The sequence below is a fragment of the Amyelois transitella genome, chromosome 6, assembly GCF_032362555.1.
Source record: "Amyelois transitella isolate CPQ chromosome 6, ilAmyTran1.1, whole genome shotgun sequence".
NCBI classification, from domain to species: Eukaryota; Metazoa; Arthropoda; class Insecta; order Lepidoptera; family Pyralidae; genus Amyelois; species Amyelois transitella.
In genome coordinates this window covers 9,311,934-9,329,358 of record NC_083509.1, presented here as the reverse complement: position 1 = coordinate 9,329,358, position 17,425 = coordinate 9,311,934, and the positions used below count along the sequence as shown (strand labels likewise).

The 17,425-nt window shown below is 35.2% G+C and overlaps 1 protein-coding gene across 2 annotated transcripts in view; it reads left to right on the top strand.

Moving 5' to 3' along the window:
- Positions 1 to 17,425, top strand: part of LOC106131324 (protein scalloped) — a 64,700-nt gene that overhangs the window by 29,388 nt on the left and 17,887 nt on the right. For both annotated transcript variants that reach the window (XM_013330395.2, XM_013330392.2), the window contains 2 exons: positions 13,965 to 14,095; positions 15,626 to 15,755. In XM_013330395.2, the coding sequence (XP_013185849.2) occupies positions 13,965 to 14,095; positions 15,626 to 15,755 (261 nt within the window). The remainder of the gene's footprint in view (positions 1 to 13,964; positions 14,096 to 15,625; positions 15,756 to 17,425) is intronic.

Below are 17,425 nucleotides of genomic sequence, written 5' to 3'. Positions count from 1 at the left end.
AAAATTGCAGTAGTTCTAACGGCTAGACAAACTTTCGACAGATACAATGCAACTAATAATTTATGGACTGGTTATCTGCTGATTACGTTTGAAAACAGTGGAACTTACAGCCAGTAATAACCCGCATAGGCCGAATGTCGCAACTCTCCATAGATCCTTCATTTGTTAATTATTTGCCGCTAAAATGTATCGTTAATCCATTCATGGTTATTGTGAAACACTAATATATTCCAAATGTTTTCTAATAGGCACAGATATAATGAAATTTGGTTCATGTTTTTATCTAAATTTTACTGTACGTTTTCCGAATAGCAATTATAAAGAGAATGAGGTACATAATAATTATAATTAGAATGTGCAACTCCAACGCAACAATTAAAGGTAATAACAACCTTTAAAACGTTTCATTACAAGATCCATTTTCTAACAACTTTAATAACATAGCAACTGAATTGACTCATCTAATAAGAGGACTATTATAACAAATGGAAAATCAACAGAACTAACCTGTCCCACCGTTAGTACATGATGTATGCTGCAAGAGCCTTGTTTTTTTAAGTATTTATAAGTTGTATCGCGAGGCTGGAATTCCACTAATCGTTGTCGGTAACATTTTACACATATCGTAGACGTTGTTGCCTCGACGCTGCAAATGAGTGTAATTTTACCTTCTCGGATCTAAGCCTACTGAGTCGATGAATAGCACGGTTGGGATTGTGTAATGTTCAAATAAACAAATAGCAGCTTTATTCTCATAATTTTTCCGATTGCGTTTTTCGCTATTGTTGGTTTTATTTTATTGGCAAGCTTGAACGATGTTAACAAAAAGGTGTTTAAAGAAAATTAAATGTACACACATTGATTTGAAATATTTTTTGAGTAATTTGTGACTTCCTTTTCCTTGTATATTATATATTTGGTCAAAAATGTTCTCTTGGCTGCATTCTTTTCCTTTATAGTGATTTCTTTAACCCTGTGCTTGCATTTCAAGCCTCACTGTTGTTTTATCAGGCCTCCTCGCCCACGAGTAAATCACCAAACGCCGCGGCACGGCACAACCACAATCTATGCAAATCCCTGGCTCAAACTTATTGCTCTCGCCTCGACTCCTTTCCAAATGCATACTAAATAGCGCGGCCACGCCAGCCTTTGTCTCGCCTTACAATTATGAGGTAACAGAAGATTTTCCCTTTGGTTTAAAGTACAGAATTTGATCACTATAGGTATCTCTTTCCCATGAATGTTCTTAAAAGCGACTTAGAGAATAAGCGAATTTATCTATGCTGGTTTAATAGCGAAGTCAATCAATAAAAAGGCTTGTAAACTTGGCAATCTTTCTTTAGGCGATAGGATATATCTAAAAACCCTATGACTCCAACCAAAGCCACCTTTCTGTACTCTCAGTTTTGTAGGGTCTCGTTTTTCACTCGCTTGTTCTCAACGTTTTCAACGTTATTGTGTTTCTGCTGCTAATGACTGAACTATACCGAAGTCAAAAAACTTAGGCGACTCCTGTTTTACAATTTATGGTAATGTTTGTGAGTGCGTAACCATTAATACACGATTCCCGTGTTAACAAAAAAAGGATTTCCTAAAATGTTTCATTATATTCAAAAGCTTGTTCGGTGTCGGTCGCCATCGAGTAACTTTTTCCATACCAATATCGCATTGACTTCTGACAGAGTTAAAAAAGTCTCATGTGTCTCATCTATGGTTACATAGACGTATACATTTTACGTTATTGTTTCTTTTCGATGCAAACCGAGGCATGTCAAGAGTTGCAAGGGTATCGGTTAGCTTTTCGCTTAAAGAAAATTTCAAGTTTATAAGCTTTTCCTTAGTGGTTCACTAAGGAAAGGCTTATAAACTTGATCACTTACCTACATGAAGTTTTGATGTCCTTTACTTCTGTCCTGGGGCTTCGCTTCCATGGGGATTTCAATTCTTACGAGTACATTAGTTGACGCCTCAACAATATTATCTTATGTATGCATCACCTTTACCTTCTATGACGATTACTGACGGAAGCAACTTAGTACATGAACAAAAACAATAACAAATCCACCTAGATTAATTTCATTGCCTTATTACTCTCGTACACTTGTTAGAATGAGAAACGCGATAGCTAAATACATTCGCAGAGCAAGTGTGCATTATACCTAACTAACACACATAACAAACATACAGGCAGTGCCATCTCTACTATAATTAGCGAGTGCTAACTCTATACTCATTGTCTTTACGTTTCAAATGTTTATGTTATTTTCAGTAGTAAATCCAGGTAAAATAAGTCTTCTTTCTGCCGTAAGTTTTAGTTACACTTTTTGCTGAGAATGTCAATCCTATTAGCTATAATGCTTTCCCTGTAACTTTGCGGTTCAAATATTTATCATACTGTCAATCTTCTCTTTGTGATGTAAATTTTGCGAAAAATATGTCCCTATTTAAGTCTAAATTTCACTTCTTTTCTTGCTGATCTCACACTATGAGTTTCATGAAACGTTTTTCCATGAATCGCTCCAATCCTATAGCCATGTAAGTAGGTGTTCCCATGGTGTTCTCGGAATAAAACACACGTAACGAGAGAAGCTGCCCTTCCGCAAGCCTCTCGCATTGCGATCCAATTATACCCGATACCGTCTAGAAATATTGCAGATTTGCTAAGCAACATAATTATTGCGAGAAATGCAAACGGACAATGGCGTACAGATATGGCGTAGTGTCGTTTACGTTTTGATCTTCCTGTATTAGTTACATTTTATGTCTGTGTATTCAATTGATATAGAATTATTGAAGGTTCTATGCTATTATTCTTTGAAAATAAATAATTCAAAAAAAAAATAAGAGACATAAAAAATATAAATAATTTTCTCATTCCTATTAGTACTACTACTACTTACATGATATTTCAATAATATTAAAATTACTTTGCTTCATAGTTTCAAATTGTTAACATAGGAATAAGTCTCTAAAATTCATACTTCATTCACAAAATTCAACTGATTGATAAGAAGCTTATCAGACACTTCAAATTAAAAGGTACTAACTAGTTAAAATAAAAACATACTGAAAATAAACCAAAGGAAGAATGATATCTTAACTAGAAAACATAAGAGTCAAAAATACAAATTACTTATTGCACAAATTGCATCGTCCAAGTGGTCAATGAACTTAGGGAATTGGCGGCGACAATTGTCTCGGCACTAACGCAGCTGCGCCTGCGCCTCGATCTCGATACACCGTGACCGTTAGAAGAGCTAATTGTACTATCTAGCCATCTCTTTATGGCCCTATGTGTGTTCACATCTGCAGAATCGCATACTGATTTGATAAACATACTTACCAGCTTTTGGAAGTTAGTTGTTTCACTGAGAAGGAAAATTGACATAACTATCCTTGCGAAACTTTTATTATATATATTTTTTTAATTTCGCTTTAGATAATTCGAGAAGACATAACAATTAATGACTAAAGCAATCAAAGTTGAATATCCCTAACACTTGTAAAACCAGATATCAAAGTAATTATCACATCCATTGAAATTTTAAATTTGGGCACAATTTTTTTTAATTTTGAATTTCTAGTTAATCACAACATTTCTCTCAACACTTATAAGCTCACACTACATTGCAAATTAACTTAATAATGGGTATGCACGTGAGACGTCTTTAGACTGCAGCCAACCAGAAACTATCGGATACAATGCTCACACAGCTCCATAGCTTATTGCTTAACCGATTTCAAAGCACTCAAGACGTTCTCAAACTTGTTGCACCTAAGAGCGTACCTAGCATAGTCATAAACTTAGTTAAACCCTCTGTCGGCAACATCGCCGGCTCAATGCGGTTCAAACTAATTCGATTATCAGCGCACCTTGATCTCGCTAAAGCTCTCAGATTCCCTTCATTAGCTGCACATACGCCCGCGTCTGTTTACTCTCAAACAAACATGACACAACTCAAATTGAATCTTTGTTACCAAATAATCCTCACAATTTTCATTTCGACTATGAAGCTCTTAAAACATTTACTTATCTCACTCAATATTCAGATGGCGGACGTTCCAAACTCACGCATTGTATTGGAAGTTGGTCATGAATTCATTGTTTTTGACGTAGTCGTGTGATATTGAACCACAATAGGAAAGAGTTCAGGTCACGTTTGAAGTCCGTACGATGGAGGAATATTTAAAATTCAAATATAATAAATTGAATGACTAGAGTTTTTGGAATTCTTTCACTTAGCAATAACCGGGCGATCAGCGTTCGGCGATATGTTTAATTTAAAACTTAACGAGCTAACAAGAAGCCATTGTTCTACATGCATCTAGGCACATACAAGGTAAGCGCATGCCTCTGGATAACGATTTATGTTATGCCTTAATGACACATAATTAAACGATCTCGGCAAAAAATGGTGGACACATTAATGATACCTTTGCACACCATATACGTATGGTGATTTATCGTTTTGCAATGTTTCTAGTAGAGGGCTGAAGAGAAGGATAAAAATATTCATTCATCACATGAGTGAGTCTCAGTCTGTCATTATTATTTGTTGCAATGCGATTGCATGTTTTGTGTGCGGGGTTGGTGTCTGTGTAGGCAGAGTCGGGCGCACCGGACCTACATAGCCGGCGTAGTGTGGCCGGCATCGTATCGGTTACGTCAGATACCCAGCACGTACAATCGTGACCACCGACTTGTGAATTCAATGAATAACTAGCATTCCCGCGTCATTTCTATTCTTCGACAGTCCCTAATCAAGTTTAGCATGAACTACTGTTGGACAATGACCTTTAAATGCCTTTAATAGAAGTCGGTGCAATAGCTGACGCAATTGTGCACTGAGTAATATTGACAGATTAAGTACTGAAGGGTTTTTTGGCAGATTAAATAAAATTCAGCTTGTAAACAACCCTGACGTAGGATGAAATAGTATGGGCGGTATTGGCGCATACATCATTAACGACATTATTTTTATTATTAGATAATACATAACACATCATGAATGCATGTAAAGAAATTATTTTGACGATTAACATAATGACAATAGTTAGATAAGTTTATACTGAAGAGCAACAGGATGTGTGATGATGAATATTCTGATCTTAGAAATATAATGATTACGTTTTTATGAAGTTGTTGCATTTTCTTTTAAGATGAAAGAATTTATAATCATAGACTTCAAAATGCATCGAGCATTAATTTATTGCACAGTGAATGGTTCTGTAGCCTACCGTCAAGTCTTCTCATACTCGTTCCGCGCTGACGCCTCCTACTTGCACCATACCGAAAGTAATCTGCGTCTGCGCATCCGTTTTGCAAAACCTATCGTACCATACGCACACAATTTGCATGGCTAATGACTTCTTCAAACAAAAACAAAGGCTGTTTATTGATATTATGTGCTTTATGGACTGCATAATTATGACGACTATAAACTATTTTGATATTCACAAGTAATAGGACATCAAAGTAAAATATAAACGTATAACCTTGTACCTACTTAAGAGCGTGAGTCTATGTGACGAGCTGATATTAGCAAAAGCTGGTTTAAATGATGCTTAAATGAGGACTAAAAGTACCTTTGTCAGGAGCTTGGTTCCGTTGGGAATTCTCAGAAAATATGAACAATAAGATCATCAAAAAGAAGATTTTGAACTTGTTCCTTAAATGCAAAAATAATCCTATAATTTTTCCTACGGACGTAATCATCGACATTTTGAATTTGTATCTCTGTTTGATGATACTAATTTTAACAAATAATTATGTTTCTTTCTAATTTGAAATGTGTAATCAATAAGCTCAAAATGTCATGTAGCATTATTACTTTATATTCAAGCCAGCTCCGCGCCGGCAGAGTGTCGGCATACGACATTATTTACATATAAGTCGTTGTTCCTGCGCTCATTCATAGCGGGCCGCTGCTAGGGCGCTGATTTATCGCCTTAATTTCATAAGTATCTCTTTGTTACAACCGCTTTATATCATGTTTAAGTAATATTGCCCTATTGAAGATGCCCTGAAAGCGAATTGCATGATTTACCGATTAGTTGCGGTCTAAAGTTACGCAGCAGAAGCAGAACTCTCGTGGTCTGTAATACTGCTTTAGCGGCAAAAGGTATTAGATTTCAAACCGGTTACTACATGCCGACCAAACCTAGCGCCTAATCTTGAAGTTTTTCTTTTAAAAACAGCCATTTTAAATTTAGTTTTCAACCGTGAAGCAACTCTTTCCTCTGCTTGATTTCGGATGATTGAAAACCGCCGGTGTTAAATTATAGCTACCTCTACGAGTAGCTATTTATCTTCACGATCGATCATCCATCAAATTAAATGATGAAATGGAGCCAGCGTGATATTTATCGGAGATTATAAATGCATGTAAACATGACTGCGCTTATGAACCGGCTATGATTTAGTTACTTCTCATATTGTAAGTGGAGACGATTTCTGTGCGATGCAATCCGAGTGTTATTTTGCAGGTGGCGACCTGATCGCTATGATTCATAGAGTCCATGTTTATTTAGTTGTACGACGGCTTCATAATATAACGTAGACCTGTTACAACTGTTAAAACTGAAAATCGCTAATTTCGGATTATCCTTTCTTATAGTGCTCCCCTTAGATCCTTAAATCCTTAAATATAAACTAACCTAATCATTTTCATTTTCTATCAGTTATTCAGTTATGAGTTTTATATAAATTGATGGATTTAATCCTGTTCCATATATTGTGTAGATACGTCCTTATAGTTGGTGTTATAAAAGTTGGCAGCCATGTTATATGAGTCAACCGTGAGCTCCTATGATTACCTATCTTCGTCGACGCAGTTACCTTATTATTTTAACTATTCATATGCAGATAATGTCATGTATCTACATCTTTACACTATTTGACTATTCATGTTCTATCTTTTATTATAAATTCGGTATTACACTACGATATATTTGTAAAACCTTAGTTCATTTACTTATAGAAAATTGATAATAAAGTTCGAAATACGTCAACCAATCCACAAAACCACATAATAATAATGGGACTAATTCAGTGTATTTTTTAATTAAAATGCCGTCATATATCATATAATAAAATAAAATTAACTAGTATTCAGAATTATCATTTGCAGGTTTCATCACAATGTTTTCCATAAATCAATTCCAATTAGCAATCAAACATCAAATAATAAATACATATAACTAAGACTAACTTTTACCCGCAGAATACAGATTTTGCGAAATTTTTCAATTTTTTTCCGGGATGGAAGGTACCCTGTTTTCTTCTCCAGAGTTTAAAATATATGCGTAATTTCTAGAAGATTGGTTTACTTAGTGGATAACACGTGAAGAGATAACTAATAAACAAACAAACATACTTTTGCATATATAATATTAGTTAGGATTTGAGTCATTCGCTGTCCTCATGAAAATTTTTATTTGTTCGGGCATCTAAACCGTTTGACCGCTGATGCTCATCCATATTATACTACGGATTTACGTGGTACGTACAATCACGCCACGTGGCTCGTGCAGATTACACTCGTCTTTGTGTATCACAACTTCACACCGTTTGTAAACATTCACATGTACAGATAAACATCTTTGTGAGCGCACGCGCACCTTAAAATTAACACCATTCAATATCTGCAATTAATTTCCCACCGCTTTATATCCACTCTTGATGAAGTATTAATAAAAGCCCACTGCCCTATTTCCTAGTGAATGATGAGGCGTTGCTCTATTGAATAATTAATAGAACGGGCGACGAATTTGACTCGTATCGGAGGGATTTTATTAGCGTCTATTAACCATTGATATACGTATAGAGCTACAAGATTTATAAATGGTATGTATTTTAATACCTACTTAAAGTAAACTGGCATACGAACGAAGAGCGAAAGCTGAAGATACATGTACTTACATACACGCTTTAGTACGGCGATTCAAAAGGTCGTGATTGATACAAATTAGTTCAGTTATAACCACGCTCCGTAAAAATCAATAACGTCTTCAATATAACGCTAATAAGTATCCGTCAAACCGCCGAATGAAACTTTGCCTATTCTTGACGAATATTAAACGTGCACTAAATAAATTCGGAATGTAAATTTAAAAAGAAGTCAATAACCGTTAAATAAAGTACAATTACGGTAAACAAAGCAAACACGATAGCTCTTTCGCTTATTGAAACGTGTTAAGAGCGTATAACTGACCTTTTGTGTTTCCAACAAAATGTAGGAAAACCGCACGGTGGGCCGATTTGAGTTGGCCGCGGCCCGGTGGACGCAACCGAAAATTAATTAACATACTTCGGTCGCAACCCTCGGCTGCGCGGACGCGGGATGGGTCGCACAGGTGGCCACTCCGCCCCCTGCCACGCCAACTCATATGGAAATTATTACTCTATCACTGCGCTTCGTTACGGCTGCACATTATAACAAATGCGTGACGTAATAACGGCCGTGATAAACAGGCAATTTGGATTTCAAAAACTTCATTATTACCTTCATTTTCGGTCTTTAGAACGATTTCATCTAAGCTGTTATTACGAATAGACGTCTTGACAACTAAATGAGCCAGTTCAAACACAACAATCAAAATGCAAAGCAGATTAGCCGTAAAGCACATTACGTTTATAATTTCCCGAAGGACACGCAATATGGAGGGTTTATACGGCATTAAATTACGAGAATTATTCCGTTGTTGATGTTAAAAAATGCATTCCGGCTACAGGAATCGCGTGTGCTTTATTACACCGCGCCACCGTAATGAACGACAAAACACATTATTTCCCACTACCACGTAAATTTATCTTAAAAAACAAATCCAATTAGACTCCCGGAGTTTCCATTGTATCTGCGGAATCGCATTACTGCGTATGACGTTGTTGTAATGCAGGGCTGAACTAAGCAATAAAGGAAATGTAGGCACCAACACGTCTTTTAATTAACTCTGCCGTTTATAGAACCTATTCTTACACGTGTAGAGTTAAAAGAGAAACACAGTGAAATAATTGATGATTTTGAATTTAAAATATCAACTTCTTATGAGTTTCGGTGCGAAAACCTTGTCAAATCCTTGTAGAAAATCCCATTTAAGTACCTCGAATTAGACTGCCAAGTCCGACTCTGTTGCAATATAATAATAAAACAACTCGAGACAATCGCAATGGATTTTAATAAGGCTTTTCATATTGTAGTTATAAATCCACGGCTATTAAACGTGTGAAAATGGAAGTTTACTAAATACTGCATTATAGAAAGTAGTTTATGATATTCTATGTCGTATCAAGATTATAAATATGCTGGACTCGCTGCAATTTTTATAAAATGTGTGTTGGTGTGCTACAAGGAGTTAATACTTAAGACCTATATTGTAACCATATTCAAGGAATAAATGATTATGATTAATTTAGGCCTGCATAAAATTGGAGACAAATCAATATTGATTTGGTGGTGTGATATCTTTTATTTTCATAAATAATATAATAAACAGACTGATATAATTATTAAATATGTACCTATAAGTATGTAGGTATTTTGTTTACTACCATTCATGTTTATTTAACCTCAAAATATTTAAAAAAAAGTTTGATTAAAACTTAATTTATAATTCAACGCACGGCATTTGTCAAATAAATAAAATAAATGATGATCTAAAAACGCCCAAAAACCTTTGAATATTTAAAAAGTGATGCAACTTAGTTTTGTGGTAATGGTGATTTTTACAAGTTTACAATATACAGCTTTGCCGTTAAATTATAAAGCAAACTGCATCGGTTAACGATCTATAAATAGACTACACCTTTTATACCGCCCACTCGATTACGATGTTATATCTAATGCTGTTCTGGAAAACCTTATGTTAGATCTAATTTTAGTTTTCAAAATTAATATTATTAAAAACTTTATTTATTCAAAATGTGATTAAAGTTTCAGAGTTCAGGCATTCAGGAGGTTTTTATGAGTTCATACCTTAACTTTATATCATTATTATGAATATCTGGAAAAGTTATTGTTGCTTTGAAAATTTACTTACTATGGATGAAAATAGTAGGTAAAGCTTCCAGGGCCGTCTCTACACTTAAAAGTCCTATTCTTAATTACACACGTACATACATATACCATCGACAATAGTCATAAACTTACAAATCTTAATCTTATTGCACACGTATAATTTACCATCGACAATATTAATTTTTGATCTACACCAAATAAGGAAATCACAGATCAGGAACCTCGTACGACAGAGCTAAGAAGCCTCAACGCATAAAATTCTTTCTGATAATGGCTACCATCGTTCAGTAATACATATGTGCAAACACGCACGCGGGATCCCCACAGTGAAACGCAAAATAGCTGCCGGTTGGATGTCACAGCCTCAATGTAGGGTCACCAAAATCATATTTAGGTATTTTTATAAATTTCTTATATCGGCACTTGGTACCTTAAATGGCACTTGCAAAAGTATGCAGTCTTGTCATTTTATTCCAACACACTTAATTTACGCATATTTAAGAATAACTCATCACCCCTTCCACTCAATAATATTTCGTATATCAAGCGATATCTCAGGCGAGAATTATAACACTAGTGAATAGATTTTTAATTTATTTGTTTCTATGTGACAATGTGTGAAATGATTAGACAAAGTTATCCTATGCCACAGGAACATGAGCCGAATATAAAATTAAATCAATATAATATAATGGTACTTCAAAACAATCAATCAATAGGTAGTGGGTTGTTTAGTGCTTACCTGATATTTTCCTCGGGAGTGCTTGTAATGGAAGTCTGCAATGACAAATCTGTAGAAAAACAGAGATTTTTCTATGAAAATTTTAAAAGAATTTTTTTTATAATATTAATGCAAACTTTTTTATGAATTTATTTGACATGGCAACCCTAGCACAAGTGCGACCCGACGAGGGTTCCACTTATTGCGGACACTTGTCATATCAGTACAATGAGCACGAGAGCCCGATGCTTTATTATTTTAATTATTGCACATCCACCCTGTGCCCTTTGTAGAGCTACCATGCCGACATAAAGTAAAAACAGCATAGAACAGGCTCTGTTACTATAAGTATAAACATTTTTATATACCAACTCATAAAAAATTGTAAGTCGTTGATCATCATAATTTTAAACTTAATTGAAGAAAATGAAAAGTCAGACGGCATAAGAAGTTTCTCAGTTGCCGATGGTTCCACTACACCTCCTCCTTAATTATCGCCAACCTTCGTAAGGATATTAATATCAAGAGAAGTGTCATTGATAGTATATAAACTCTCAAAAACACGGCCTTCAATCGCCCTTAGTTTACATTTCAACAATTACCAGCATACAGCATGCCAACTTTTATACTAAAATAATTTTATTATTTTCTGAGATATCGTAATTCTAAAAACAAATACAAAAGTTTAGAAAAATTAAAATTCTAAAAGAAAAATGAATTTTATAAACCGCAATTATATTTCTCGTACTCTTCTGTAACTATGTTTATTTTATAAACTGCTTTATGCCGTCGGCTTCAATTAATCTCAGCGGAATTGTCATAATTGAAGCTCATTTTTATTAGACTTGCTAAATATAGACCAGTCTAATATGTTCTACTCTTAGTTGAATTCTTCGTAGCCTTCGTGACCTGAAACGAGTTCTTCATATAGATTATAGTAGGTAATGCTAAAAAACTTAACGTAATTTTTTAACTTGGTTAGAAATTATTATTGGTTTTTGCCACACGGCTCCCATGGCAATAATGTGATGCATTGGATTTATTGATTGTCAACAAAAAATATATTGACGTAACTATTACTTACTATAGGTGTCTTTAATGCTACGACATCTTAGGCAAAGAAAAATCTATGTGGGATAAAATTCCTTTTTCAGTGGTCTTTCAATCATTTAACACACATGTGAGAAATTATTTTTATTACTTTACGCTATAAAAATAAGCTATAATTTAACAAGGTTTTATTTCGACTTTCTAGTCGTAATTAGGTACAGGAATTTAACGCAACCGATATTAAAAACTTTAAAGGTGCAGGAAGTGAGCGGTCGTGACAGAAAAACATCTATTAGATTCTTTGCGCGTCATTATCGAATAAAGAGGGCATTTTAATAATTTTGGATGAATTTGTGTCTACCGTAATTGCCAGACGTTAATAATAAAGCTTGATCAAATAGATAGAAGTTGTGGTTAAGTAGCTAACAGAAAGTTTAAAATTTGCTATTAGATTTATTGACATATTTATATCATACACTATATTAATTCGTAGAGTTAAACACATTGACTCCTGCAAAAAGACAATAACCTTTTTTACATTAGCAAAAGCTGAGATACTATTCTGCTACGGTATATATTCTACTAAAGGTGATGTACCTACATTAGTTGACAGTATATCTATGTTATCTATAAACTATCGTTTAATTGGGACAATACAAGCTCAGGCTCCACCAAATGAGAATTAATTGCGTCAATACGACGGACAGACAGACTCGGCTCGCCATGTTAACATTGCGTTGAGTAATATTAACCACCGCTGTTACAATTGTCGTAAGTGCATCAACAAATAGTAGTAGTAATATCAAACATTGAATTGTCGCGATTACTAAAAATTATAGCGAAACATGTTTTTAAACTTAATTTAAAACTGAAAGAAGCATTTCAATGATCATATAATTTTTACCTCTTCAATTCGATCCTCGCTTCGACGTCGATAGATAGCAGTCATAACGTTTCCGTAACCTTTCAGAATATAAAATTTTTAATGCAGATAATAAAATTTAATCTGAGGAAGCTCTACATTTTACGGGAATGTCCGCCGTGTCGCACCGAAGGTAACGATAAGATTTTATAAAGTAGCGGAGTCGCTCCGGAGGCGGGCCGCATACTTTACTCTCTCCACTCCAGATCCGATCTTCATAAAGAAATTCTCCGTTTTGATATTATACTTGTGTACAACGTTCGTACCTGCATATTTCTTACAGTAAATATGAAAATTTCCGGAATGCCTACCCTCGAATCTGAGGAAACAAAGCTTATTCGGTAAGAAAATTTCCGTTTGAATTTTTCGTTTGAGATTTTGATCGGTGTTTTGCGTACGAAATTTGTATTTTGCTTACATTGGACGTATTAGCGTGTCGGCAACAATACAACCACAATATGATTGGAAGTTTACAGCGCGGCATCCGACGCGGTAAACAAACAAGTCGCGTGACGTCATCCGCCGTGTAACGTACACACGCGCACAGACTTTCATCTCTAGCTATTACTTTTTGATAACCATGAATTACAATTTACTTTGCTTTACCTTGATGCAAATTACGCATTTCGCATAAACCTCATGAAAGTATTTTTGTAGTAATGCGTTCATAACTCATAAGGTAGGTATAATGTCTTTGTTAATACGCAGGTACTTGGTTATTTAATACATCGAGCGGCGTAGTAAAGTAATATTTTTGACGCAAATTTCATTGATTATTAAATAATATTACGCAAGTAATTAAAATTTTCCAAAATGTATACACATTAGAAACAGATATTTTCATATAAAATTATTTAATAATAGCCAAACCGCAAATGAGATTAAAACATAAATTGATCTAACGAAATACACAAACTAATTAAATTTTGTTCCATGAAGTAAAATGGAAATAATAGCTGGAAATATTAGTTCAACAAAAGAAACTATTAAAATTTGTTCAATTGTTTTTAAGTTTGTTCCGAACATGCGTTTATTAGCAGTAGTTCGGTTATCAATCCGTTTGACCGGGAACCTTATGGCTAACAAGCAATAATTCTGATGATGATACCAACGCATTTAAGTGTAGCAAACGGCACACTCGCAGCCAATTGCGCAGGTACCAAAAGACAAAGAGAAACAGACATAAGATCAGACATTATTCCTGAAAATGATCGAAATACAATTTACAATAACAATATTGTTTGTATTGTTACAGCGAGCGGCGCGCTCGCGGCCGGCACCATTGCGTCTCCGTGGAGCACGGCGGCCGGCGCGCCCGACACCAACGGCTCGGGCGGCGCCGACGCCAAGCATTTGGACGTTGGAGATGCTAGTGACGATGAAAAGGTACTTTGATTCTTCTGCTGTAGTTGAAATTTTCATGTTTTTAAACCAGAATGATGCGGAATCCACGGTCAGAGCGTCAGTTAATCACACTTAGATTTATATACTACATCGGCAAACACCAAGCTAGTGGTGTTACCAACGACGATGAAATTGTAAAGATTGTAACACATTTTTGTGTCCGTGGATCTGATGACCAAACACATAGAGGTTGGAGATGCTAGTGATGGAAACGAGGTTCTTTTTCTATGAGTTTATGTGGAATTTGATCACCCAGGCGACCAAAGTGGAATTAACCGAATTATGCAATTTTGGAACGTGAGATTATGATATTCTCTCACTGGCTGAAATTAGAGATTAAGTATATAAATCAATGGTTTCCCTATAGTTACTGTCAATTAGCATTCAAAAAACAAGCTAGATAAACTAGAAATATTTTTAAGTTATTGATTATTATATGATATCGATGGTGGTTTCCAAAATTTGACACAAAATTGCATTGTTACAAATAGTCATTTGCTTTGCATTTTAATCATCTTAGTTTTCTCTCTCAATTCGCGATATCCTTGAGACCTTAAGACATAATTCATTACAATTGTGATATAACATTAAATCTCGGTTCAAATAGCTACCTACGTGTTAATTGTTATATAATACCTACACCTACAGGAAAACTAAATTAAGAAACAACTGAACCGAAGTCTGAATGTGTCTGTGTGTGTCTCGGTGGATGAATCACGACCGTATAACTAAGACGTCGTCGCCGTTACTGTATTACTAACAAACGGCGTATTTATTAATAGAACGCACTAAAGGGCAAACGTAACACGGTATATCAGAATATTATATTCCGATAGCACGCGCGGTTGATAATAAATTATAGCGAAATGTACTTAACAATACACATATTCGCAATACTAGCAAGAAGTAACTGGGCAAATATTGACTTCTAGCTACAACAAAAGCAGTAACAGAGTTCCGAGTGTTTTCAATTTCAAGGAACTGCGTGATTCACGATGTTTTCGATCGTCCGTCGGCCGGACCGAGTCGAGGGCGCCGCGTTATTTTTATTTTCTTTTGAGAATAGATGCTAGTCTATTAATTACAATGACGCACTCCACGGCTTCTGTCGGTTCTGAATCTGCGAACTGTGGTCAATACATCTGTTTTATGTTCTTATCCGTGATAAGACTATCATTGATGGAAAATTTGAAACTATTACCACTTAGATAACGCTAATAGTGTAATGTACATGAATAGTACCTGTATTTGTTACTAAGCAACTTAAAAACTTTGTCTAAATTATCAGATCATGGCGTTCTACATCCGGATTCCTAGACACGACCAAATTCTCTGTGAATACTAGGCTGCTACTAATAGAACAGCTGAAACATAGCTCCATTAGGCGTAATTTGATCTCAGAAACCACCAATCCGAGCCAATCAAGAGCGCCTAATGTTAATATGTTCATGATTGATGATGGATTTTATGAACTTTCACTTTCTTACTAAGCCCATAATTGATAATTGCCAGGACCTTTCGGCGGCAGACGCAGAAGGAGTATGGAGTCCAGACATCGAACAAAGTTTCCAGGAGGCGCTGGCAATCTACCCACCTTGTGGCAGACGCAAAATCATCCTCTCCGATGAGGGCAAGATGTACGGTGAGTCCAGGCCATTATAGAGGAACTGTCACTTCATATTTTAACGATATAGTTTCTCTTCCAATTTCTAATCTAAGAATTATGCTCCACCAGATTTTTAAGGCTCCAATTTGTCTAAAATTAGCTTCTTTTCTTCAACTGTGTAAGTGGATTCCACAGACGATTTATGTAATAATTTTTTCACGAGATAATTAATTGTTTAAAGGTACCAAATATTAACGATTGTTATAAATTATGATAGTTCCGAGCGTTTGTGTGCGTATTATGACGTCATCGAATTTTCCAGAATAACGTAGTAAAAAGCTGCGGAAAAATAAATATTGACGGATCTATTTATAACTACAACTAAGCGGGTTACATATTAATTATGAGACAGAATTCGGAGATGATTATAGATCGAGAACATTCATTGCAAAGTCGCGTTCACATTGCTTACATGTCAATTTGGATGAATTATGAAGTTATCAAGGCCGCAGAGCCAAAATGAACAATGGAGGTGGCACGAGACAAAAGCCTCGGTAGGTATTGATGCCAGCCGACAAAGCAGTTTGCGCAATAGGATTCCGAGGAAAGACGTGAACCGACAATTATTATCTCTCGCGATCGGGCCATGTCGCCGATTCGGAGAACGCAAGTGGAGTCCCTTCTTTACCTTTTGTTCGATGTTCCTCTTACTTCGGATAGTTAACAAGTTCACAATGTAAACTTCGGTAATCAATTACAAATAACCAATTATTAGATTCGGTAAATCTTAGGCAACTCGTTAAAAACTTTAACACTTGTCTGATTTAAGTTGTTATGCTAATTAATAGCGATTCGAGGCTATTTTGCCTACGTTATGTAACTAATGTGGCATTCATAAATTACTACAGTTTGTACAAAATTATTATTTAAGTATACTTACATGTTATTAAGCTGTAAAATTATTATTTTGAAACACGATGTGCCGGCGAACACTAGGCACCTATGTACCTACTACACAATTTTAACCTGCACCTTGAAATTTTTGTTTCAATTTTACTCTATCCAAAACTAAATTGTATTTATGCTACTAACGTACCTAAGATAAAAACTATAGATAAATCGATCTAAAAATAACTTCCGAAATATCCAATAAAATTTATAATAACTCAAACATTTACAAAACGTTCTGTTAGCTGCGGAAGAGTTAGAAGTTGGGGTAAAGGCGAGTTAGAAATTTTTTCACGTTAACAGTTAACTAAGGGAGCTCGTTACCGCGACGTGACGATTGCTACTCTCAACAAACCTAAGCAAATTAACTGCTAATGCAAATCTTTTAAGATTAATAACTTATGGAACATTGAGCAGAATACTAACGCTGAAGATAAAAGAGATGAATATGATTTGCTCTGACAATGATGCAATAAATTAGTACGAATAGATAGCGTTTTACGCAGCAGTAAAAGTTTTTATCATCGAACCTCGTATCGTTCGATTCTCAGGTCAGCTAAAATAGAAAGTGTTAAGGTTCCAACATTAGAATCTAACTTGACTTCGACCAAATTCTGTTCCATTTCTCCATATATCTTTTATTTCTTGAACTCCCCATAATGTACTTAACAAAGCGAATGTAACATAAGATGTAAGTATTTATGATAATAACAATCTCACAGTACCAATTCACCGTCACATGTTATGTTAAAATACCT